Source organism: Spea bombifrons, chromosome 1, assembly GCF_027358695.1.
Source record: "Spea bombifrons isolate aSpeBom1 chromosome 1, aSpeBom1.2.pri, whole genome shotgun sequence".
NCBI classification, from domain to species: domain Eukaryota; kingdom Metazoa; phylum Chordata; class Amphibia; order Anura; family Pelobatidae; genus Spea; species Spea bombifrons.
Window position 1 is genome coordinate 72,374,623 of NC_071087.1, and position 26,970 is coordinate 72,401,592.

General features: G+C 41.5%; 1 protein-coding gene across 1 annotated transcript in view; it reads left to right on the forward strand.

Moving 5' to 3' along the window:
* The window catches only part of ADGRL3 (adhesion G protein-coupled receptor L3), a 792,897-nt gene that overhangs the window by 499,488 nt on the left and 266,439 nt on the right, over positions 1 to 26,970 (forward strand). The window contains exon 17 of the mRNA XM_053463509.1: positions 21,594 to 21,814. Coding sequence (XP_053319484.1) covers positions 21,594 to 21,814 — 221 coding nt within the window. The remainder of the gene's footprint in view (positions 1 to 21,593; positions 21,815 to 26,970) is intronic.

Sequence of the window (26,970 nt, forward strand, 5' to 3'; positions counted from 1 at the left end):
GCTACAAGCATTTTACGGGCCCTGAAACAAGGAAAAAGCCCTGTAGAAGAATACATTGCCGAATTCAGACGTGTATCCATGGAGACCTCCTGGAATGAATCAGCACTCCATGATCAGTTCAGGCTGGGCTTGTCAGAGACTTCTCCCGGTTGACTATACAAATAGACCAGAGACTTCGTGAAAGAAAAGCCGAGCGTCACACTTCCTCTTTGTCCTATTGGCCCGTGGTTCATCCTGTTGTTAAGCCACCAAATGATTCTGGAACCTATGCAACTGGGTCTCATCAAAGGCCCGCAATCTGTGGCAGAGAACACCACCGGTCGCTTGACTTGTGCCTCTACTGCGCGAACAAGGGCCACTACGAGAACAAATGCAGAGCCAAGACAAGATCCACCAGGGGTAGACAGCCTTCCCTTTTGGTTTCCTCACAAAAACGTTTAACCTCTCTGCACACTAATCACTTATCACTCCCCATCTCGTTACAGAGGACGGAAGAGTTCATCACCATCTCAGCCATGATTGATTCGTGGGCCAGCAGCAACATATTGGACACCAAACTGGTGCAACTCCTGAATCTCCCTACACAAAGCAAGGACACCCCTTCCTGTTCAACTGGTAGATGGGAGTCTCCTGAAGACAGGTCCCATCACCAAAGAGACTATGCCCTTATACATGCGTATACAGCCTGACTATTCTGAGTATATTGTATTTGATGTGGCTCCCTCCACTGTATTCCTTGTCATACTGGGCTATCCCTAGCTACAGAAACAGAACCCTGTTATTGACAGTTCCCTTCCACCTACGCAGATACCACCCCATTATAGCCGCTTCTCCAACGTCTTTGAAAAGAAAGGTGCTAATCAATTACCCCCTCACAGGGAATATGATTGTCCTATCGACTTACACCCTGGTGCACCTATTCCTTTTGGCTGGATTTATCCTATGTCAGAACCCGAACTTGCAACGTGGAAAGACTACATAAATGAGAACCTGGCTAAGGGTTTAATTCATGAACGATGTGTTTTGAGACATGCTGGACCGCTTCGTTGTCATTTACCTTAATGACATACTGATCTATTCCCCTTCAGTGGCTCTACACAGGGAACATGTCATAAAAGTACTAAAGTGTCTTAGGGAGAACGGGTTATACACAAAACCCGAAAAAAGTGGAATTTATGGGCTTCATTCTCTCACCTACCAAGGTCGAAATGGACCCCAAAAAGGTGACAGCAATTCTGCAATGGCCCACACCCAAAGACAGGAAAAGTGTCCAACGATTTGTGGGTTTTGCAAACTTTTACAGGAAATTCATAAGGAATTTCTCCAAGCTCATTCAACCCATCACCGCACAAAAGGCGTTCAACTATCTGAAAGACAGGTTTGCTACTTCTCATATATTGGTACTCCCCTTACCACAAAGGCCTTATGTCCTCGAAGTTGATGCATCCGACTCAGCAGTAGGAGCAGTGTTGTCACAGAGGGACGAAACCGATGATCAGCTACACCCAGTAGCTTTCTTCTCACGGATCCTAAACCCTGCCGAGAGTAATTACAATGTGGGTGAGAAAGAACTGCTCGCTATGAAACTGGCATTAGAAAAATGGCGTAATTTATTGGAGGGTGCTCTTCATCCCATCACTGGCTACACAGACCACAAAAGCCTTGAATAGTTCAGGACTGCCAGACGCCTTCAACCCCGAATCACCAGATGGTCATTGTTCTTTTCGTGTTTCTGCCTACAGATCACGAACAGACCGGGTTCCCGCAACACCAAAGCCGATTCCCTCTCTCGTATGTACGAGACACAGACAACTCATCCCCAAGATGATGGAACGGTATTGCAACCAGGACATTTCCTGTCTCTAGTCCCAACTCTGTGGCATGCCCTCCGCACCTCCAAGTGGTCTCCTTCTGACGTCTCCCACCTGTATCGGAAAGACGGGTTCTACTATCATGATAACCTGCTATTCATACCGCCTGACATCCGCCTCAAGCTCTTGCAGCAGTTCCATGACACACCTGCAGCTGGTCATGGAGGCGTCACACAAACCGTGGCCCAATCTTAAGGAAGACGTTCAACGGTTTATTAGGTCCTGCAACACCTGTGTCAGATCCAAAGATACCCGCACTAAACCGGCTGGTCTCTTGCGTCCACTTCCTGTACCGGAAAAACCATGGTCCGATGTTTCTATGGACTTTATCATGGATCTGCCAGCCTCTGATCACTACACCACACTCATGGTAGTCATGGACAGATTCACAAGGATGGCAAATTTCATACCTACCAAACGGCTACCTACCGCAGAAGAAACAGCCATTCTTTTCGTGAAAGAGATCTTCAGGTTGCACGGACTTCCAGAGCACGTGGTTTCGGACAGGGGAACACAGTTTACATCCCGTTTTTGGAAGGCGTTCTCTGACCACTGCCTTCCATCCCCAAAGCAATGGGCAAACAGAACGGACTAACCAAACCTTAGAACAGTACCTCTGATGCATCTCCTCAAACTTATAAGACAATTGGTACGACCTTCTTCCATTAGCCGAATTACAACAACCACATCCAATCATCCACAAATATGTCCCCCTTTTTCGCCAATTATGGATTCCACCCTTCCATGCTTCCTGGCTCCCCTATTCCTAGTTCTATCCCTTCGGTCACTGAACGGGTCACACATCTGACCAAAACCTACAAACTGTTACGTACCACTTTACTTCAGGCCCAACAGCGGTACAAACGGTACACAGATGCTCACCGTACCGTTGTTCCCGCATACAGACCTGGCGACAAGGTCTGGCTCTCAACCAGACACCTGAAACTGAACTGTCCCAGATACGCGGGTCACCACATTTGGTCCGATGTACTATCACTGGTTACTATCGAAGTGCTACTACCCCCTTCAATGAAACTACACTACGTCTTCCATGTGTTGCTTCTAAAACCATCGACAGTGAATCCTTTCCCAGGAAGACACCCTGTACCACCTGCTCCTGTTGTTGTTGACGAAATAGATCAGATATTAGATGCCAGGAGAAGAAGGGTGACAACTGCAATATCTCATACATTGGAAGGGTTAGGAGGACCATGAAAACTCATGGGAAGACTCCAAGGAGGTCCACACGGACAAATTGGTACGTGACTTCCATGCCCAACATCCTCGGAAACCCGGCCCTTTGAGAGCCCAGAGGTCTCTCCTTAGGGGAGGGGCCTGTCACGCCACACGGCACTCACCTGGCCCATCCGCTACCGGCATCTCTGAACACCCGTGTGTAGCGGGTGCTAGCGACAATCCCTCCTCCTGTGCTGACCCTCTTCTGTCCCTATTAGGTGGGCAAGAGACGCGCGTGCTCGCCACGCTCCCCTTTTTATCCCCTGCCTCCATGGCGACGGAGGGACATATACTCTGTGACATCACACTGGGGGCGGGGCAGTGGAGCAGGGTAAGTTTAAAGACGAGCACTGACATTCAGTGCTTGGTTTTTCTTTATGCAACCTGCAACCCGAAACCTGCTACAACCTGCAACCTGCCACAACCAGCAACCACAACTCCACGGTTCTCTTGATATACTTGTGGACTGTGCTAATTAACTGTTTCACAGCAGTACACATAGCGCTTGTATTGCTGTGTCCTGCATCGCTGTTGCCTTATCCTGTTCCTTGTTTGGTTCAATAAACCTGTTTCTGCGCTAGTCCCTGAATACTGGGTTCAGGGAGTCCAGCGTTACACTCCCATAAAGAGATTAGCATAGCAAGGTGTGAACTTGGTCCCCAGGGCAGGGCCACATATCTGAAAATAAAATTGTTTATTAAAATAAAAATAATTGTGAGTTAATATAAAATTAGCAGCCTCACAAATAAAGTTTGTTTGACGAGAATCCAGATTATATAAATGAAGTATGTCACTTATGGATTTAATACCTGGTTTGTGGTTAATACAAGTACCCTATTTGCTCGATTATAAGACGACCCCCCAAAATCTTAATATTAATTTAGAAAAAAAAGAAAAAGCCTGAATATAAGATGACCCTATAGGAAAAAAGTTTTACCAGTAAATGTTAATTCATGTAAACTATTTTTTTAAAATAAAAGCTATGATTGAGAAAAATATCTTGTTTTTATTTCCTTCTATTTTCCAACCTGCCCCCCCAGTTATGCACATCTCCCCCAGAAATGCCTTATACCCCCTATATACCACTGTGCCCCATGATATGCCTTTTAACCCTCTAAATGCCACTGTGCCCCATGATATGCCTTTTAACCCTCTATATGCCACTGTGCCCCATGATATGCCTTTTCACCCCCTATGTGCCACTCCGCCTCCATACCTTTTAACTAGTGATGCACCAATATATCGGCGGCCGAAACAAAAAAAAAACGACAAAAAAAATCATCCGCAGGAGCCCTGCTGCTTCCCTCTGTGTTACTCAGCAGCATCTCATGCTTCTTCGAGGGGACACAGGAACCCAGCGGAGTCACATGAATGCGCGTGACCTCACGTGACTCCACTCCGTTCCTGTTCCCCTGGGCAGGTCAAGAGACTGCGAGAGACAGCGGCCCCTGCGTGAGTCTTTGAGAGGCACTGGAAGATCTGCAGTTCAGGTAAGGGTGGGGGAGGGTGTAGGAATGAGTATACGTAAATAAGGGAATGAATGTCTGTGATGAATGCATATGCCTGTGATAGCATGGATGTGTAATTGGGGGGGCAGGGAGGCTGTAGGCTATGTGCATGTATTGACTGCTTGTTCATGATAGGAGTTTCGTTGCTATATTAAATATATATGATTACTAACAGCAATCAGAGTCCTATCATGCCCAGGCATACCCAGATTCCAGCATGTCCTGGCTCACTTGGTAATCACTCTTCTATGATGCCCAGGATCCAGCATGTACTGGCTGCCTGGGCATGATAGGACTGTGATTGCTATTAGTAATCATATATAGTTAACCCCATAATGACAAGGTACATTTTGGGACAAAACTTATTTTCACATTTTTCTTTCAGGACAAGCAGGGCTTTCTTGAGATACCATTATTTTTATCATATCATCTAATTTACTATTTAAAAAAAAAAGATAAAATATGGTGATTTTTTTGTTAAAACAAAATGACTTTTTCTCACTCTTTTTAAAAATCTTTCTCATCTGCAAAAACTAATGCTTTTTTCTGCATGTTATGGGGCAATAAGTACCAGTAGTGTTTTGCTATTTCAAAACCATTTTTTCCCCAAAAGCTGGTCATTCTGCCCCATGTGCTGTTTCGGGTATCTTTGAAGCCAGCCAATGCAACTTACCCCATCAAACCATATATTTTTGAAAACTAGACACCCCAAGGTATTGTTTTTATCAGCTCTTTCATCGTTATTGGTTGATTTATACTATCTCTTTGAAAATCTGATATTTTTGGGAATTTTATTTCTTTAAGATATTCATCTATTTCTATTGATGAAACTCCTTGTGTTAAATTATAAAGATCACCGTAGTAATTATTGAATGCCTGACCAATATCCTCCGGAGTTAAAAATATTTTATCCCCTTCGATGATTTTAGATATTCTACTCTCTGATCTTTTATTTTTAAGTTTATTGGTCAGAATTTTATCTGCTATATTCCCCTTGTAATAGCTCTTTAATTTTAAATTATGAATACCTTTTTTGATCAGTCTAGTTTAGTTTTATTTTTTGTTTCAGCTCCTTGATTGCAACTAGATTATCTTCTTTGGGAGTGATTTTATTGTTAGAAGTCAATTTAAAATATTTTATATATAAATCAGCCAAATCCAGATCTTTTTTTGTCTTGTTTACTTATTTTAATTATATAGCCTCTCATTACTGCTTTATATGATAGCCAAATTGTAGCCGAATCTAGTTCAGAAGTCATATTTTCCTTAAAAAAGAAATCTGACATTTTTATTAAATAATCTCGATTTTCTTTTTTTCTTAGTATAAAGTCATTTAACTTCCACGAAGTAGCACCCTCTATTCTATTGCCAATCTCTAAGACATTGAAACTATGGTATTCTCTATTAGAATCTATTTCTTCACTCTCTTAATCATGGTAGCACAGCCCAAGCATAGGTCGATCCTAGAGTAAGAACTGTGTACTCGGGATAGATGGGAATAATCTCTTGCGGAGGGATGAAAAGTACGCCAAGTGTCAAAAAGATCTTTTTTTTTTTTGGCTTGTTTAATTAAGTTTTTATCTATCAGGCCATCATTGGGAATCTTTTTGTCCAGATTCGGATCCATTATGCAATTGAAATCACCAGCTATCAATAAGCAACCTTTTTGAATCTTTTCAGCTCTATCTATAATTTTTTGGAAAGTCAAATTGGGATTCTTATTTGGGAGATATACATTAATTAGCGTAAAGATAGAGTCTTCTATTTTACGTACAAGAATAATAAAACGACCCTCAGGACTCAGAATCTTTAATTGGAGATTTGACGCAAAAACAATGGCTACTCCCCTCTTTTTTTCTCTGTTAGAGAGGCCTGAATTATTAATGGAAATTTCTTCCCTCCCCATAATTGTTTGTCTCTATTTTTCCAGTGGGTCTCTTGAATGAAACCCACTTGTATATTTTTTTTGTATGTTTTTTTTTATTAATGTGTTATAAAGCAAGCCTCTCTTTCGAAGGGAATTAAGCCCCTGGGCATTGAGAGACATAACTCTTATGGCCATATAATGTCTAGTTCTCTCCTCAGCCCTCCTCCCATTTCCAAAAATATATATAAACAAAACAGTACTCCAGGTATGGATTCCCTAACACAAAAAAGGGAAAACTTTACCAGATATAAAACACAGGATTTGGAGCAAAAGCTCCGTCTAAGTTCTTTCCAAAACATTATATTTGGACAGAAACTAAGATACTCTGTGTCCAAGGCGCAGTAGGCAGAATTTAGCGGTAAAAGACTCTACTTTGATTATATAAAACCCTAGCTTACTGGGGGGAAAAGGAAAATTAGGTTCAAGAAGACAAAAAAAAAACATTTTATATCGTTTAATCCAAGTGTGTCAAGTGTATCCTTCTAAAGTGACTTAAAAATCTTAATATGTCTTCAAACACAAACTACTAATTTAGTGTAACTGTTTGTCTTCTATTTAGAGGAAGGAAAAAAAACGACACAGCGTTTCAACAGTGTGTCGTGTGTATCCCTCTGAAATAATTTGAGAGTCTTAATACTGACTACTGATTTAGTGTAACTGTGTGTCTTCTATTTTAGAGAGAAGACGTTTATTATTCTCTGAAATAATTTGAGAGTCTTAATACTGACTACTGATTTAGTGTAACTGTGTGTCTTCTATTTTAGAGAGAAGACGTTTATTATTTCTAGATTGACTTGTTTTTATGTGACAATAATGATGTATTAGTCGAGTGAAAAGTCAAATCTAATAGGACTTTAACTATGTGTCAATACATAAAGTACAGTTATTTAATCCATAGAGGAAGAAAAAAAAAGTTGAAAATATAGGTGTATCAAGTGTATCCCTACAGTGGTTTGATTATAATAACACTGATTGATTTCCCTTAAAAAGAAAACAAGAAACCTGTTTCTATTATTCTATTCACCTTGTGGTAACTCATGAGAGTTACTTATCTATCCCGTTTTTGACACCTTTAATAAAGAGAAGCAGTGGGAGGTGATGAAGGGGAGAGGGGAAAAAATAAAAAAAAAACACAGATAAAACTGGTTTAGATAAAAAATGCTTGCTTGATAGGAGTCTTAATGTGTCTTCAAGCTCCAACTACTGATTTAGTGAGACTATTTGTCTTCTATTTTAAGGTAGGAAGACCTTTATTATTTCTAGGTTAAAAGTAAATTATGTGACAATAAATATAAATTAATCAAGTAAAGAGCCAAAATCTAGTAAGGCTTTGACTACATATCAATACTTAAAATATAATTAAAAGAAAAAATCCGCCTCCAGCAGCGTCAGCACGTCATCGCGATCTGTGATTTATAAATAATAGTGTTGAAGAAAACCACCGTGAGAAAATATAATAAATATACTCATGTATCAATATATATCGTTTCTTCTTTCAAGTAGATGTTGGTAATTTACATGAAAAATAAAAAAATAAAACATACATAGTGGAAATATTGATGAAAAAATGGTCCAACTTTTCACAACCACTTGAAAAAACAAAAGGATTTTAATCCATAGTAGAAAATAGAAATAGGCAATAAAGTTTCAATCAAAACAAATATTGCGTGGAACTGTCCGTATACTACAGCATCGGAATCTGAAGGTAAAATGAATATGCTTACGAGAACGAGCACATCATATGCATGTACAATAAGTTTCCAAGAAGACGGCAATAAGGAGAGTTTTTTCAAGGTAGTCGGTCGGTGTTTTCTCTCCTCTCCTCGCCATTTACTGGGGGGATAAGGAAAATTAGGTTCAAGAAGACAAAAAAAAACCATTTTATATCGTTTCAATCCAAGTGTGTCAAGTGTATCCTTCTAAAGTGACTTAAAAATCTTAATATGTCTTCAAACACAAACTACTAATTTAGTGTAACTGTTTGTCTTCTATTTAGAGGAAGGAAAAAAACGATACAGCGTTTCAACAGTGTGTCGTGTGTATCCCTCTGAAATAATTTGAGAGTCTTAATACTGACTACTGATTTAGTGTAACTGTGTGTCTTCTATTTTAGAGAGAAGACGTTTATTATTTCTAGATTGACTTGTTTTTATGTGACAATAATTATGTATTAGTCGAGTGAAAAGTCAAATCTAATAGGACTTTAACTATGTGTCAATACATAAAGTATAGTTATTTAATCCATAGAGGGAGAAAAAAAAAGTTGAAAATATAGGTGTATCAAGTGTATCCCTACAGTGGTTTGATTATAATAACACTAATTGATTTCCCTTAAAAAGAAAACAAGAAACCTGTTAACTATTCACCTTGTGGTAACTCATGAGAGTTACTTATCTATCCCGTTTTTGACACCTTTAATAAAGAGAAGCAGTGGGAGGTGATGAAGGGGAGAGGGGAAAAAATAAAAAAAAACACAGATAAAACTGGTTTAGATAAAAAATGCTTGCTTGATAGGAGTCTTAATGTGTCTTCAAGCTCCAACTACTGATTTAGTGAGACTATTTGTCTTCTATTTTAAGGTAGGAAGACCTTTATTATTTCTAGGTTAAAAGTAAATTATGTGACAATAAATATAAATTAATCAAGTAAAGAGCCAAAATCTAGTAAGGCTTTGACTACATATCAATACTTAAAATATAATTAAAAGAAAAAATCCGCCTCCAGCAGCGTCAGCACATCATCGCGATCTGTGATTTATAAATAATAGTGTTGAAGAAAACCACCGTGAGAAAATATAATAAATATACTCATGTATCAATATATATCGTTTCTTCTTTCAAGAAGATGTTGGTAATTTACATGAAAAATAAAAAAATAAAACATACATAGCGGAAATATTGATGAAAAAATGGTCCAACTTTTCACAACCACTTGAAAAAACAAAAGGATTTTAATCCATAGTAGAAAAAAGAAATAGGCAATAAAGTTTCAATCAAAACATATATTGCGTGGAACTGTCCGTATACTACAGCATCGGAATCTGAAGGTAAAATGAATATGCTTACGAGAACGAGCACATCAAATGCATGTACAATAAGTTTCCAAGAAGACGGCAATCAGGAGAGTTTTTTCAAGGTAGTCGGTCGGTGTTTTCTCTCCTCGCGACCACAAGACGTTGGGTAGTTTCCAGGTTCTCGTCTATGATGTTTCACATTAACGGAATTACCAGAGGCCCAAAAAGGGTAAAGCACAACGCGTTTCGCCTATAATAACGGCTTCATCAGGTGCCTCTTGAACTAGGTAAATGTCCACCTTATATTTTTCGACCATACAATGATATGTGTAGAAACCATTGACCATTTCATATGTAGATATTAACCCTTTATAATTACTATATGTATGCATATATAAAATACCGTATTTGCTCGATGATAAGACGACCCTGATTATAAGACGACCCCCCAAAATCTAAATATTAATTTAGGAAAAAAACAAAAAGCCTGAATATAAGACTACCCTATAGGAAAAAAAGTTTTACTAGTAAATATTAATTCATGTAAACAATATTTTCATATTTAATACAAGCTATGATTGAGAAAAAAATATTTTTTTTATTTCCTTTTATTTGCCAATCTGCCCCCCCCAGTTATGCACATCTGCCCCCAGGGTTGCCACTCTGCCCCCAGAAATGCCTTATACCCCCTATTTGCCACTCTGCCCCATGATGTGCCTTTTAACCCTCTATATGCCACTCTGCCTCCAGAAATGCCTTTTAACCCCTATATGCCACTCTGCCCCATGATATGCCTTTTAATCCCCTATATGCCAGAGTGGCATATAGAGGGTTAAAAGGCATATCATGGGGCAGAGTGGCATATAGGGGGTTAAAAGGCATTTCTGGAGGTATATATATATATATATATATATATATATATATATACTGCTAACAGCAATCACACTCCTATCAAGCCAAGGCAGCCAGTACATGCTGAAACCTGAGGATGATAGGAGTGTGAGTACAGCCTCCCTATGCCATGCTAACACCACCCTTACACATCCATACTAACACACACTCATTCACAAACCTTTAAATACGCATTCATTCCATTAATCACACACACACACACACACGCTCAAACCCCCCACCCCCTTATCTGAACTGCAGATCTCTCACTCGAAGACTTCTGCAGGGGCCTGGCTGTGAGTGCAACTTCTCTGGCCCCGCCCCCAGAGGAAGGAGGGGGGAGGCAGAGTTATGTGACACTCTTCTAGCTTCCTATTCTCCTGCTGCTCGCGACCAAAGCCAGGTAAGTAGCATGGCCCCAGCGGACATTTTGAGGTCTTATTAGAAGACGACCTCGATTATAAGACGAGGGGTATTTTTCAGAGCATTTGCTCTGAAAAAAACCTCGTCTTATAATCGAGCAAATACGGTATATATAATCACTTATATATGATAATAAACTTTATTATAATCAATTATTCCATATAAAAAAATCAATTTTAATAATATATATATATATATAACATTGAGTATAAAATATTAAAAAATAATTTATTAATATGATTCATTTTAAAAACAACTTATATATGTTCATCAATATCCTCATCCATTTACAATTAAGTAAATACATAGCTTAACACACATACATACGATATATATATATATAAATATCTCTCTATAGTATTATATATATTATGAAAGAGAGAAATAGATAGTCTTATATATAATATACATATTCAAAATAAATATAAATAAAAATATATAAAGATAAAATATACTTATTTTAGAAAATCCACCTCTCTCTCTCTGAGAGATTTGTCTAAAAAATTATATATAAAAAAATATAAATATATATAATATATTATCTTTATAAAAAATTAAATAGATCAAAATCAATGTTAAAACCTTTTGGGGCTAAAGTCTGTAAATTATAAGCCCACCTCATTTCTTTTTTCACCCCTCCAGTATTTAGTGACTGTCTCTATACCTATAAAATCTAAATCATTATTATGTACTTTAGTGAAATGGGCAGATACACTGTGGAGCATATAGCCTCTTCTAATATTCCCAATATGTTCATTTATTCTAGTCAAGGTTTTCTAGTAGTGCGCCCAACATATTGGATCCCACAGGAACAGGTTAATAGATATATAACATTAGTTGATTGACAAGTTATTACTTCTTTTATATCATATCTTTTATTTGTAACACTAGATTTAAAATCGTTTTTTCAAGTGGTTGTGAAAAGTTTTCATCAATATTTCCGTTATATGTCACGCTATGTATGTTTATTTTTTTATTTTTCATGTAAATTACCAACATCTGCTTGAAAGAAGAAACGTTGAACGATATATAGATACATGAGTATTATATTTTCTCACGGTGGTGTTCTTCAACACTATTATTTATAAATCACATATAGCTCGCCTACTCTTACCTGTTTCTATACATTTTTTTAACTTTTTCCATGCGAGAGAATTTTTGTGAAGATACAGCGCTAATTGTAAAAAATAAAAAAAACTTTATATGTATATTTGCATTTTTATGAGGACAGTGGGGAATTATTTTTACATGTTACCATATTTTTTTAATTTTTTAAAAATGTTTTTAAATGTATTAATTCTTTTTTTTATTAATCACACTGACCTTGCATGGTTGAATGCAATAACCTGCATTCAACCTGCAGGAGGAGCTCAAGAGTTCTCAAGAGAGTCTGGATAGACCCTCTGTGAACTCATTCATTTGTCAGTTGGCGACACCATCTTGTGTGTGGCGGCAACGCCATTCACTTGATTGGGGTAAGGGGGGTTTTGTATTGCTACATGCTTCGAGGCATGTCAGGAACACCGATTGTGCTTAGGAAGCGATTGCCGATTGCTTCTTAAGCTGTTTTAGCAACAAGGGATCTGGATCTTAGTCTTATAGTTAGACCTCTATTTGAGGTCTGATTATAAGATGACCTTGAATATAAGACAAGGGGTATTTTTCAGAGCATTTGCTTTGAAAAAAACCTTGTCTTATAATCGAGCAAATACGGTAATTTCAGTCATATTGTGAGGACGAAATATATACGGAGTCCAGTATGCAGGAAGACGCACTGAAGATCTTTCAAGGAGCACAGTATATACGATCATGCCCTAATGAGAAGCAAGCCGAGGTCAGGGGTATCAGAGAGGTAGCAATGCGTTAAGCAGGCCAAGGTCAGGGTATCAAAAAATATAGCAGAGTCGTTAAGCAATCCGGGGTCAATAACCGACCGACCCGCGGGTATTCCGGTGAGTGGCTGCGGGTTGGTTGCTGACACATATCTATCCCCTTTCTCGTTATCTATCCCCTTTCTACCTATGACTCTCATTTCTTTTTGATACCCCTTTTCATTATCTCTTCATCTCTCCTTTCTGTTGCTCCCATTTCTTTCTGCTGATTGGCTTCCTTTTTATCGCTTTCTTATGTTTATCTCCCTACCTTTTCTCTGTACCTCTCCTCCTTTTTTTCTTCGCCTCACCTACTTTCCTAACGCCTCGCTTTCGGTCTATCTTTCCTGCTCTTGCTCTCTCCTTTCCCTCCCTCCCCAGCCCCTTTTTTATTTTATATCTCTCCATTTTCTTTGATCCCTATTTCCCCAGATCTCCTCTTTTTCTTTCTTATCTTTCCCATTCTCTTTTTCTCTCTTCCTATTTCACTTTATCTCTTTGGCATCCCCATTCACTTTGATCCTTCCGTTTCTCATTATCTCTCACATTTCTCTTCATCTCATATCTCCCCAGTTTTTTCTGTCCTCTTCTTTATCTCTCCTTTTTCTCCATATCGCTCCTCCTTTCTCTTTATCAAATGCAAAGCTAGTTCTGCCCTTTTTGTTGGAGAACCTTAGTGAAGTTTGCCCTTTATAATAAATTGTGATATTGGAATCAGTTTACAAATTAATACCTCATTAACCGTTTCTTGACAAATAAGACAAGTGTTATTTTGAAAATATTCCAGCTCTGACACTTATTGTTCAGAGGTATCTCATTTATGGCTCTGGCAGTGCGTACGTCTTCAAAACTCCCATTGCTAAAATTGGGGATTACTCTAGCCTTGGTGTAGAGCTCATCTAAATTTTATTAAAGACAGGAGGCGAAAATTTGCATTACTTCTTTACTATAAAAAGTCCATAAATAACTCCTCGGAACCTCCAGCTTCCTCTTCTTTGGTGTGCTGAAACATGTAGCACTATAAAACATCACCAGGAAAGGAACTCAGGACAAAAAACACGTACCACGGGAAAATGTCCCCAGCAGAATCCAGCTGTGTGTGAAAATGGAAAACATTGTGAAAGTAAACTGTATACGTAAAAACGTCACTTAATTAGAAAAGACCATCGTAGTAATAAAAACCCCCAAACACGATATATGAAAACTCTGAGGGGTACATACAGAGCAAGAAAAACAACAAACCCAGGGAGGAAGAGAAGACAGGACGGGAAATATTTGCCTCCTGTCTTTAATAAAATTTAGATTAGCTCTACACCAAGGCTAGAGTTAAGCTAGAGCTAATTTTCATATCTGCAATTTTAAAGCTTCCCTAAAAACGCAAAATAAGCATGCGCGCGAGGGCAATAATAAAAGGTACAAAAGGTAGATTCCCTAGACCAATCTGCTGCAGAAAGGATATCCGACAGGGAACCTCCCAAATCGAATGCCGAAGCAGCTGTGCCATTTACCGAATGCACACCGAAGGAGCCGTTCACTCCAGCCATATCCAAGATCCACTTAATCCATCTAGCCACAGTAGGAGACGACATGGGTTTAAAAGGAGAAACATAGGAAATCAACAAAGGACTCAGAGACATTGACCTTATAGACACCGTGGCTGATAAGCATGCACGAACACACATGGCCATACACAGACTGGGTCGGTTAGGGAAATAGGGGTAAGACACCATAGAAGAAAAACATTTGGTTCTAGGCGAAATCGAATCGGCAACGCCGTCCGGGGTAAAAGAAAAGGAGTCCTTATTGAGCTTTCTAATATCCGACACTCTCCGAAAAGGAGACCAGCCAAAGCAGGAAAACCAGTTTCGCTGAAAGCTGGCACAATGACAAAGCGTTGTTATCCGGCCACACCTTCAGAAACTGAAAGGCATCAGAGACATCCCAAAAGGTGGCATACCTTGAGGAAGGGAGTCTGGCAATCCGGATGCCCCTAAGGAGACGACAGACAGTCGGATCCTTCCCAATACTGATCCCAGCAATCAGAACTTGAGCGGCTGAAATAGCTGACCGGGCCACGTTGATGGTAGATTAGACCTCCCCAGCGAGTAAAGATGCGCCAGAAAATTCAAAACCATCACCACGGGTGCCCTAAAGGGATCCACCTGTTGTTCCTCACACCAGCTATTCCAGGATCCCCACGCCTGAGGGTAGTATCTTTTAGTGCCTGGTGCCCAGGAATCCCAGAGGAGATCTCTAGCCTCAGCTGATAGGCCCAGTGAATTCCAGGATCCCCTGAAACCATCCAGGCCACTAACGACAACTGATCGAGGAGCACCAGCAGGTGGGGATTGCCCTCTGGATCCAGAAGAAGGTCCTGCAATGTAGGGAGTAGCAGCGGGTTGGCACACAACAGTTCCAGCAACAGAGGAACCCAAGGCTGCGTCTTCCAGTATGGAGTGATCAGCAGCAGCATGACCCGTTGTTTGCTCACGTGGTGGAGAGTCCGGAGAATCATTGAGAAAGGGGGAAAAAGCATACATCCCCGAGGCAGGCCGCATCTGGAGAAACGCGTACACCGCCAGAGGCAGAGGATTTGGAAGCCAAGTGAAGAAATCCGATGTCTGGCGATTTGTCTGGGATGTGAACAGATCCATCTTCAACGGACCTCTAACTCAATCCAGGGCTCTGAATATGCGTGGTAATAGGCTCCAATCGCTGACGTCCCTACAATGCCTGGAAAACCAGTCCGCCACCAGGTTCTCCTTCAGCGGAATGTACTCTGATCTGATAGAGAGATGATTGTTCAGGCAATACTGATACTTATCCACGGTGAGATCTGACAGAAGCTTTGACCTCGAGCCACCCAGCCGGTTGATGTAACGGACGGCAGACAATGAGTTGATCGTAAGAATCTGAGCGGTGTAGGTAAGACGTTTTGAGACGCTGCATGGACCAATAGTGAAGCGGACCCGGAAACGCAGCCTGAATGGATGCCAAAAGCAAGCCCAGCATACGTGCCAGGTCTCTCAAACAGACTGTTGTGGACCGTAGAAGGTGAGGAATGTCCTTCTTGATAGTGGTGAGTTTTGCCTGAGGCAATTTCAGAACCGCCTCCACCGAATCCCCTAGGAACCCAAGAAACTGCAACATAGCAACTGGAACAGGCGGACAGTAAACTGAGTGTCTCTGACCAGGGTATACTGATCCTGGGCCATTAGGAGAACTTTGTCCAGATAAACAATGGACCTCACCCCGCGCTCACGCAGAAACTATATGACCTGTTTCAGGAGCTTGGTGAAGCACCATGGGGCAGAACTAAAACCAAAGGGGAGGCAGGTGAACTGCCAGAGTTCGTCCTGCCGCCAGAAAAAGTCTTCTGTGTGAATCGGGACTGTAAAGTACGCGTCCCTCAAATCCTTCCCCGGAGCCTGTTCGATCGCACGTTTGTCCCGGAGAGATGAGAGCGCCGTGTGAACCGATGCCTGAGCTTCCCATGACATATGAATTTGGGGGGGTGGCAACACTTGATGAGGATGGGAAAGGAAGTCTATCTGAAACCCCATTACACATTGAAGGACCCAAGGGTCCTGAGTTTCCCAATAATGAAAGGAATGCACTAGTCTGGCCGCCACAGGTATATGAGGAAGAAAAGAAGAAGGCTCTGAAGGAGGAGGATGGTCCTCTACCTCTGAAGACGGGGCTTCTGTATTGGTAGCATTGCACCATCCGTGAACCTGGGCCTGTTGCCATGGAAGGCAGCTTTGCTGGTGGCACAGCCCCTCTGCCGACCAGCCCTGGCCAAAAAACAGTCTCCACCACCGAACATTCTGCGCATACATGTCTGAGCTTTGTTCAGGGAGGTAAAGAAATTTACATGCTGGTTCAACTCCTTTAGGCCCTTGGCCTCGGGACCCAACTCCTTAGTTGCCAGTTCTTCTAGCTTGCTATCCAGCTTAAACAAAGCCACATTGCTCCTTTCGGCAGATATGGCCGCATTAGCGTTGCCCAAAAGACAAACTGCACGGTGTGCCCATTCCTTAATCAGATAGGGATCCAACTGGGAGCCATCAGATATGGCTTTGTCAGCCATGGATCAGATCTGAGTCAAGGGGCCCGCCACGTCCAGCATCTTATCTTGTGCCGAGCGAAGAACTTGTTCGAGGCCCTTGCATGGGTCCTTTCCACTCCTGGTCATAAAGGTGACAAAGCTGCTGTTGAACTCAGACGTGTTCACCACCTTGTCCTGGAGTGTAGGCCTAGGGGCATTCCGTACGCAGCTTCTGGCGAGCCTCCTTTTCCAGCTGTCATCGTAGCCAGAAATGGAGGAATTCCGCGATGTGGGGCGATGGTGTCCATTCAGAAGACCTTGGGTGCCACAGGTTGCGAGGGTCAAACATAGGAAGACAGGTAGAGTCCAGGGTCTCCGTTCCCGCGGAGCCCTGGTAGGTGAAAGGATGGCAATCCGTGACCGGATGTAGGAAGGTCTGGCCACAGGAGAAGTTGGCCTGGAGACCTCGGCAGGGCACTCATCCACAACCTTGTACTCCTCAGCAGGGTCTTCAGCCTCCACCCTGGATGCAGACGGGCGCGAAGGGCCCAGGGATGGACCCTTAGCCCTCTTTAAGGGAGACTTGTTTTTAAGGGACGGTTCCCCACCAGCCTACTGACGCTTACGTGGGCTGTAGGTCCTCAGAGTATGACCCATCCACTCGCGGAGGTCCGCTGATAGGTGGCAGTGCCTTAGTAAGGGCTGCACGGTCTAATGAAGCCAGAGTGGTCCGGAGGGAGTCGAGCAAGGCACGCCTGGAGGGCATCGGGCATTGGCAACTCTGAGTCAGACATAGTCACGTGTATCTGCAAAACACGTATAGAAACATATATTGGTTTTAGGGAACAAGGGTCACCCACTGCCACCACAGAGGGCTGGGAACACAGGCCAAGGTCGGTCCCTTATGTATTAGGGGGTCGCACCAGTCACTGCACTCAGCTGGAGCAACAGCTTTAATTGTATTAGCTTGAGAAACCGTCTAACGCTAGACGGCACCAGCGGACACGGCAGCCGAAGCACAAAGAAGGAGGGGGGTCACCCTCGTCCCAGGCTGAACAGCCGCAAAGGGCTGGAACACGGGACCACACGGTAAGTAAAGGGAGCGGGCATGAATAACCGTTCCGGGGCAAAGCGCTGCACAACGGAGAAACCCCCGCTCCCGGGGAAGATAGAAGGCGAGCGGACCACACAGTCGCCCACAAGACCCGAGGACTCGCGGGTGAAAAAAAGACACATTGCCCCTGACAGGCCGCGCCAAGGCAGAACACGCTGTGAGGCAGGACGCGTAGGCTGAAGTGTAAGCCCCATAGACGGAAGGAAAGAAGATATCCGCAAAAGGGTGATAAAGGCCGCAACAAGGGGTTAGAGGGAGCAAAAAAGGGGCAGAGTGTCACTAGAAAAAAATGGCAGAAACAATAGGGAGCCACAAATAAACAAAACCAGCAACAATAAAACGGGATACTTATATGAAACAAAGTATAAGGTAATAATAACGATTACAACCAAATACAGTGAATAATACAAAACTAGCAGAACATGTGTAGCACACTAGTATGGAGGGTGCTCAGCTGGAGGCTAGCAGCAAACAAGAGGAAGTTGGAGGTTCCAAGGAGTTATTTATAGACTCTTTTCTGTTCCTGATTGGTTGTTTTTGTCTTTTAACAGTTTCTTTGCTGCTGGAGGTTTTGTAGTAAAGAAGTAATGTAAACATGAAGCCTCCTGTCTTGCCATAAAATTATATATTAATAGAGCGTCTACAGACGGCTGGGGCTCCTTGTAGGAGCGATATGTATCAGGTTATTCTATGGGCTAGGCCCGGAGCTCCTGAATTTGGAGGCCTAACGTTCTCATTTTTGTTAACCCTTCGTTATCTTACCGGATTCATTTCACTCGCGGGCAAGGAAATTATTTTATTTAAATTTCTGGTTACTTTATATAACTGCAATTGATTCTGAAATACTTTAATGCTTTGATTGCATTGCTATACCGTGGAAAAGTCTCAGCCAGTTATCGTCTGACTTTATTAACCATTAAGCTACCTCACCAGCCTACACTATGCTATATATTTCACTTATTTGGAGTGTGCTCCCTACAACGAAGCTGCAGGGGTGTTTTTTTTTCTTTCTCATGCCACATCAGTAACTAGAGTCATGTTTTCTTATTGCTACATGGTTTTCTTTTGGGTCATGGGTTAACGCCATGCTCAGGGGCCTGAGGACTACGATCATGAGGAGGTATCTAATATGCAACTAATTTTTTACATCAACGGATATCATATATTTCCTTATTTATCCCTAGCCAGATCCAGACCTGCTATTTGGTTGCTATTTTGCCTTCCCCTGCTTCTACTCCGACTGATATCGTTTGGAGACTCTACCAGTTGGGGCACGATTTTGAAGAGACCCTATATATAGAATATACACTGTGACTATCACCTGCGCATTGAGAGATTTCTTGATAAAACGACAATGTCTGCCAAACAGCAAAAAGTCCAAAATACTTCCCATGGATATAAATCATGAGGGTTCACAAGCTTTATCCCAGACTGATGTCGCACAAGATGAGGGGGACTCTATCGCTCAACGAGTGGTGGAAAAACTCTCACCACTACTGGAAGGCAAGTTAGACAGGCTTCAGACCACCTTGGAGGCTGTCAGTCAAGATTTCAAACTAACCATGGACAGATTAGATGAGGCGGAGGAGAGGAATACGACTTGTTAGAGGACAAGGTGGATGATCTGGAAAATCAGAGCCGCCGAAACAACTTACTTATTATAGGCCTCCCGGAATCCGTGAATGACCAGGATCTATATGAATTCCTCTCTCACACACTCCCTACTTTATTGTTTCCAAGCAGACCTGACTTCCAAATTGACATAGAAAGAGCCCATAGGATTGGGCGCCCTTTTCGGGCAGAACAGGAGAGACCAAAACCGGTGATATTCAAACTTCTCAACTACAAAGACAAGCTATTAATCCTCATAGCAGTTAAGACTATTTTAGACTATTGGTTAAATCCAATAGCTCCTTCCCTTGCCTACTGGAACAAAGTCACGAAAACATTGCTCTTGGAATGGACTTTAGTCCTACAAGATAAAGAAAGGCAGGGAGAAACATTTTTTTGACATATGGGAACCATACATAAACACACTTTCACCTAGATTACAACAACAAGTTACTCTGGTCTTTACCCATACAGCATGGTTTTGTTCTCGAGTGCTGTCTTCCTGATTGGTGTTCATCAAGTTTTTCCTAATCTCTCCCCCTAGCTCGAATTCTTCGAAAAGTACATTCCATCAGGCAACTTTATAGTTAACCCCGATGTTCATTGATTTCTATAGATGACACTAGGCCCTGATGATATTGGTTGTTTGCTTAGATCCATCCCTAACTCGGTCATGGTTATGATTTTTTGTTATGATTTATCGTTACATATTAAGTATCCTGCACTGTTTTCACACTGCAATGGGTAGGGGATATATACACATGATGGAATGATATCAGTATCTGTGGCGGAACCCTCCATCACTGGGGCCACTGTAGAGGCCTGACAGCCAGCCTCCTCCCTATTGACTATGGGCCCTGGCTTTGTAAAGACTTCTGTGGCTACCCCCAGCAGTATATCATCCCATCACTTGGTAAGGGGATCTCTGGCATACAGCCAGGATCTGCAACCAGGAAGTGACCACCATAGTTTTACTTTAATGTTGTACAAGTCAGTGTCCCCCCCTTCCCCAAGTTCCACCACTACAAACCTTTACCCTGGCCAAACCTTGGAACTGATTTGGGCCAGTAATAGATACTTACTTTACTCACTTCATTACTTTATTTCCTCTTTGTGACTTTGGTTCTCAAAAATTATAAAACGGCAAGAGGCCTTTAGCCTTTAGCACGGCAGTCCATGATGTAGATTTGATTTATTAAACATCATGTGTAAATACGTGAGGGGTACATTTTGCTATATACGTTCTGTATACTGTTCAATTCGATCACTGAACTGGTGCGTTTGGTTTTTTTCTTGCATCTATGTAACATGTGGAAAGAGCTTGTCACTTTCTTATATTTGCTCTCTTTTCGAATAAGCAGTTGATAAAAAAATAAATAACAATATATACCGTATTGGCCTGATTATAGGCCGGACCCTTATAGTTCGTTGCTATTTTAAAGAAAATTTATTTTTAAAGAATAAATGCACAATAGTGGAATGGTAAGACTTAAAGTGGGGCCTATAATTGGGCCAATACGATAATTAGTGAATAAGATTAATACACAATAAGACATACTGGTACAGAAAAAGAAGAGGGCCCTGTTCTTGTGAGCTTACAATCTATTAGGAAATTATTGTACTAAATATATTTATGTTGGTATGCCCAGTAACAATGACTTGACTGTTTAGCAAACTTATAGCCAATGGCATATTTACCTTTAGTGTTGCCCTAGGCCTAACCCAGAGCAGCACCACCAGCTGCCCCCTCAGTTTCTGGCCTCTCCTAAAATATGACACCATATCTCAACACTCAGTGCTCAGTGTTGACTCAGCACAGTCCTTCATAATGTTAATGTTGATGTTTTAGGCCAGAATATAGTAAACAACTTTGCTTGATTTATCCTTAAATAAGGAAAAAAATGTTAAGAAAAGGGAAAAAGTAGAATATCTATAAATACTTATTTCTGTGAGTATAATCAATGATTCTCCATTTGTAATTTCCATAAACAAAAAAACATATATATATATATATATATATCAATATTAATATAAATTCATGTGATGGTTTTTATTTTCATTCTACTCCTTTTCTTCCTAGATTGCATGTGCAGTTTTTGCTGCACTTCTCCATTTCTTCTTCTTGGCGGCCTTTACTTGGATGTTTCTAGAAGGCGTTCAACTTTACATCATGCTCATTGAGGTGTTTGAAAGTGAGCACTCAAAAAGAAAGTATTTTTATTTGGTGGGCTATGGAATACCTGCTCTGATTGTATCCGTGTCTGCAGCAGTAGATTACAGAAGTTATGGAACAGATAAAGTGTAAGTATTCAACCAATTTTTCAACTACTATTTTATGACTATTTTATGTATCAGCATCTCTCATTCATGTCATCATACATCTTGCATACCTCTAACATTTCAAATCACAAACAGATTATACAGAGGTGAAAATAGGGAGTTAACCCTACAGAAACCTTCTGTAATATCCTGCCGTACCCAAGAAGGCTAAGACCTGAGTCTTCATTTTGGGGGTGGGCCAATTGGCAACAGCCTCTATTTTGGCAGGTTCTGGTTGTCACCCACTACCCACCCGGTGCCCTAGGTAAGATACCTCCGGCTATGCCTTCTGTACATTTTTTGGCTCCAGGGTTAGACCCGCAGCCCTAATGCGATCTAACATGACGCAAGGTGAACTACGTGTTCTTTCCAGGTGTTGCTGTATATTGCGATGTCATCAAAGTATGCAATGGCATAGTCTTGGAGACCATTGAGGTGTTGATTAGCCCTCTTAGCTGCCCCATTGGTCTGAGGGTGATAAGCTGAGGAAAAGGCCAGGGATATACCCAGAATCTTACGAAACTCTCACCAAAAACGTGCTATAAACTGCAGTCTCCTCTCGGAGACAATCTCGGTGGGCATCCCAAGGAGGTGAACTACTTCGCGTATGAAGAGATTGGCTTCATATGGAAATGGTATGTATTTACACAGTTTACCCCTTTGAGTTTGATAAATAAAAAATAAAGTTCAAACTGGGGGCGTGGCTAACATCTAACAAGATCGCAGCTTAATCCTTTAGCTCTGTGCATCCATCCTGATTTGTCTCTAATTAGTGGGCAACATTTTACAATATGGGCAAAAACAACAAAGCCCCTGTAACACCTTAACCCTCTGGGGTTATAGAAAAATTGTCTCTTACCTCGGTGCGCTCCTTCTTTCAAGGCACTACAGATTAAGACTCGCAGGGCTCATTTCATAAACCAGTCTCCTCGCCTGCCAGTCTGGTGTGTGAGAGCTCAGCGGAGGTCCTCGCAGGCCTGAAAACTGCAGATACAACCCGAGGAGAATATCAGCTACCTACAAAAGAAGACATGTATGTGATTATCGAACAAGCCACGCAGGGTATTAGTACTGACCTCTCTGAGATTAAAACTGAAATATGGAGGATTGGGGACCACGTGCCATCTCTAGAGGAAGAAAACCTGAAGATTTGCAAACCAATGGACACACTTGCAGCACAACTGATCCCACGATCAGTTACACTGAATTATCTGCCTCTGAAACAGCCTGCCTGTGCCAACACTGCCTCTTTAGCAACCTGCCTGTGCCAACTCTGCCCCTGAAGCAGCCTGCCTGCCTGCGCCAACTCTGCCCCAAAGCAGCCTGCCTGCCTGCGCCAACTCTGCTCCTAAAGCAGCCTGCCTGCCTGTCCTAACTTTGCCCCTGAAGCAGCCTGTCTGCCTGTGCCAATTGTGCCCAGGGAACAGCCTGGTGTCCTTTTACTTCAGTATCACACAGCAACAACAATATTTGACCCTTCTCATTTTATACATTGTCAGTTTTCCCCTAATTGGTGCACCTACTTCCACAATTTTCTACTGACCAGTGGATGTTCTGACTGCACCTGCACTTACACTGCATTCTGGAGAGGTCAATTTTTCTTATATTCTGCATGGATGTTATTTTGGATACGTTGGCTTCAACAGTCCCACACCGAATGTGTCTTCTTCAGCTACAAATGGCAAGAGTGTGGGTGTCATTGAGTTTGACACATCTGTCATACCATTGTTTTATGTAATCTGAGCAGCATTTGCAATACACATTAACGTACGTGACTTTCACTGGGACAGGTCATAGCATCCACTGTTGAATATTCTCTTTACATTTTATTATTGTTTTATATTTTAGTTGTAAGGTTTGTTGTGTATTTAACAACATCTTGAGGATAGAGCCCCCTTTGGCTATCACCAACGTGCTCACCTAATGAGCCTGGTGTACAAGGCTCACTGCCTTACCACTAACACCTGTATTGTAAGGACTACACTTTACATATTTGTGCTATATGGTGATGTGCATGGTGATATCCTGTAACATGCCTCTTTGCACCTGAGAGATGCTTAAATCTGATATATTTGGGAATTTGCTGGTCCCCTGGAGTAACTCTACCATACAGCTTTTATACACCTTCAATTCAAGGTCTTATGCACATTAACAACACATGTATAGCTATGTGCCATACTTATTCACTTATGGCATATTTATCACAATCCTGATTAGCGCATACTAGAGGATTAGCACTCTAAGTTCCTTCAAAGAGTTTAAACATTTTTTTATATATGCACTTTAACTTGCATTTTACAAGTACAATGCCTTGCTATATTATACCTAATATAAGATATGCTTCAGGTTATGTAAACACAATGGATAATACTGTGAATGTCGGCAAGAAATCTGACGACACCAGTTCAATGAGTTGAGTAAGCAAGAGCTTCTTTATTCAAGTGCGCACAGGGGAGAGTCCAGTTCGCAGACTTCTCTCTCCCTCCTTAATTTTCTAACAATATATAGGCAAAGAAGCGCAAACAGTTATTAGCATATTGTCTAGCCATCTGTTGGTATATTTACTTTGATTTGCTGACACACACGGTTTAAAGAGGTGAAGAAAAAATAGCCCCCCCCAGACATGTGCAATCTTTACTTACAGAAGGTCAAGAAAGGGACAACTTGTCCTTTGTCGTGGCGGACTCTGATTCTTTTGCAACAAGGCACTTAGAGCAAAGAAAACATACGAAAACATACCATATGTACACATTCTTCCGAGACACAAACAAGACATAAGTAAACTAAGAAATGAGGTAGACAGGTGATTGTAGTGTTATCTTATCTGCTATCAGCAGAATAAGCAATGAGGTAAAGATCATTGTGCTGACATCCAGAATCAGCAAAATTCAACTTCCACAGTCCCCCCTTTTTATTCTTACGGACTCACTGTAAGAATCAATTTCTTCAGAGTCCAGTGGAGTTATAAGTTGGCCAATTCCATGAGACTTGCTCCTTCTCATATTGATCTTCAAACATGTCCCGGTGCATAGTCTCTAGGGGAAACTCATCAAGTGGGAAGTCATCATCATATTTCTCCTCCTGTATATGTGGCATTGCTCTTGTTGGTTCGAGACACTTTTGAATTAGTGTTTTGCAACAAACAACAATAACATAGATACATACAAAAGCCACAAGCAACAAAAACATACCAGACATCAGCTTTGCTCCAAGTGAATCAAATAGTCCGCCCAGACCAAAAGGATTCCAAGTAGTCTCCCTAGATCTAAGTCTTTCCTGAAGTTCGCTCACCTTTTCCATATCATGTTCTATGGATACACTATTGTCTACAATGTAAATATTCCCCTGTAAAAGGTATTCCTATGCAGGGCTCTGCTGAGTATGCGGAATATATCCACAAACACAACAAGGCTCCGAAACATTAGAAGCATTATACACCTTTCTCAACATTTCTACAACGGTATTATCTTTTTCCCAAGGAGAAGCATGCAGATCACGTTTAATTCGTGAATGTATCTTATTCTCTGCTATATTTTAGTAGGTTCTGATCTGAACACCTGAAAAGGACTGAAAGGAAAAAAGAAAAAAATAGCAAATACATTTAGTATAAAACAAGTAACGATAATATACTCAAACATTTTTTGCATCTCCTGATGACCTCATTCTTCGTATCTTCACGAGGGGCTCTTGCCAATCTCGTTTTATGTTGGTTAACCAGCTGGGATTATTGTGCCCGATGGAATGGTTAATTTAGGAGCGTAGATTGGGTTTTGGCACCAATTTAAGATGAGTGCAATGAATCCACGGTGTAATTTCAGCTACCTTTACAGCTGTTTTAGTGACCAGTAGTACTTGGTATGGACCTTTCCATCTGGGCTGAAGAGTCTTTTTTCCATTGGAAATGCTTTACCAGGACGTAATCACCTGGTTGGATGTGATGAATTGGTTTTTTCGTCCTCGGTGTTCGTGCGCACAGCAGCAACCTGGGATTTAAATTGCTCAAGAGATTTTATTAGTTTTTTACAATACATTTCTATTGTGTCATCAGTTAGAGCATGGTCATGTCTTAGTAACTCTAGAGTATTAGCAGCTATCATGGGTCGACCCATTATGAGTTCATGAGGAGAACATTTTAATAGCTGAGTGTCGGACATTTCTTATTGACATTAAGGCTATAGGTAATGCATCTGGCCATTTTAAACATGTCTCGGCACATATCTTGCTAATCTTATTCTTTAAGGTGCCGTTAGCGCGTTCTACTTTTCCTGCGCTTTGTGGATGGTAGGGACAATGTAAATGGTATACAATTCCTAGCCTATGTGCTATGTCCTGCGCTAGTTCAGCAGTAAAATGAGTTTCTTGATCAGAGTATATATGCTGAGGAATTCCATACCTAGGAATGAACTCTTGTAGGAACTTTTTAACAACTGTTAGAGCGTCCGCATGTTGGCAAGGATAGGCTTCTATCCAGCTGGAATATGTACACACCACCACTAGTACATATTGATAATGTAGAGATCTAGGCATTTCAATAAAATTGATTTGCAAATTTTTGAATGGTCCCCGAGGACAGGGAGTCTTTCTACCTGGGCTGAACAGTGAGGTGGGAGAGCATTAGCTTCCATTTCTCCTTCTGATGTAACTACAGCATACCCAGTACAACGCCTGCCGTTAATATCCATAAATGAGGAACCATCTACAAAGTATTCGATATCAGGGTCAGTCAAAGGTCGCTCATACAATCGGTCCCTCCTCCTGGTTCTGGCAAAAGAGTGGCAGAATTTAACACTGTGCACAGGTGGACGGTGGCATTGGGTGTACCCTGCAAAACAATCTCGTATTTAGTCAGCCTACTATTAGTAAATTGTGTCGATCGACGGGTTAACAATGCACTCACTGCATGAGGAACCATCACTTTCAGTTCCTGTCCCTGAACTATGGCCTGTGCTGATTCCAGTAAGGCAGCAGCCGCCGCCACAGCCCACAAACAAGGGGTTAATCCAGCTGCCACAGAATCAAGTGGAGTGCTATAGTAGGCAAGGGGTCTCTGTCCCTCTCCGTGGCTCTGGGTTAGTATTCCAGAGGCATTACCCTGTGTTTCATGACAAAACAAAGTAAATGGCATATCATAGTTAGGG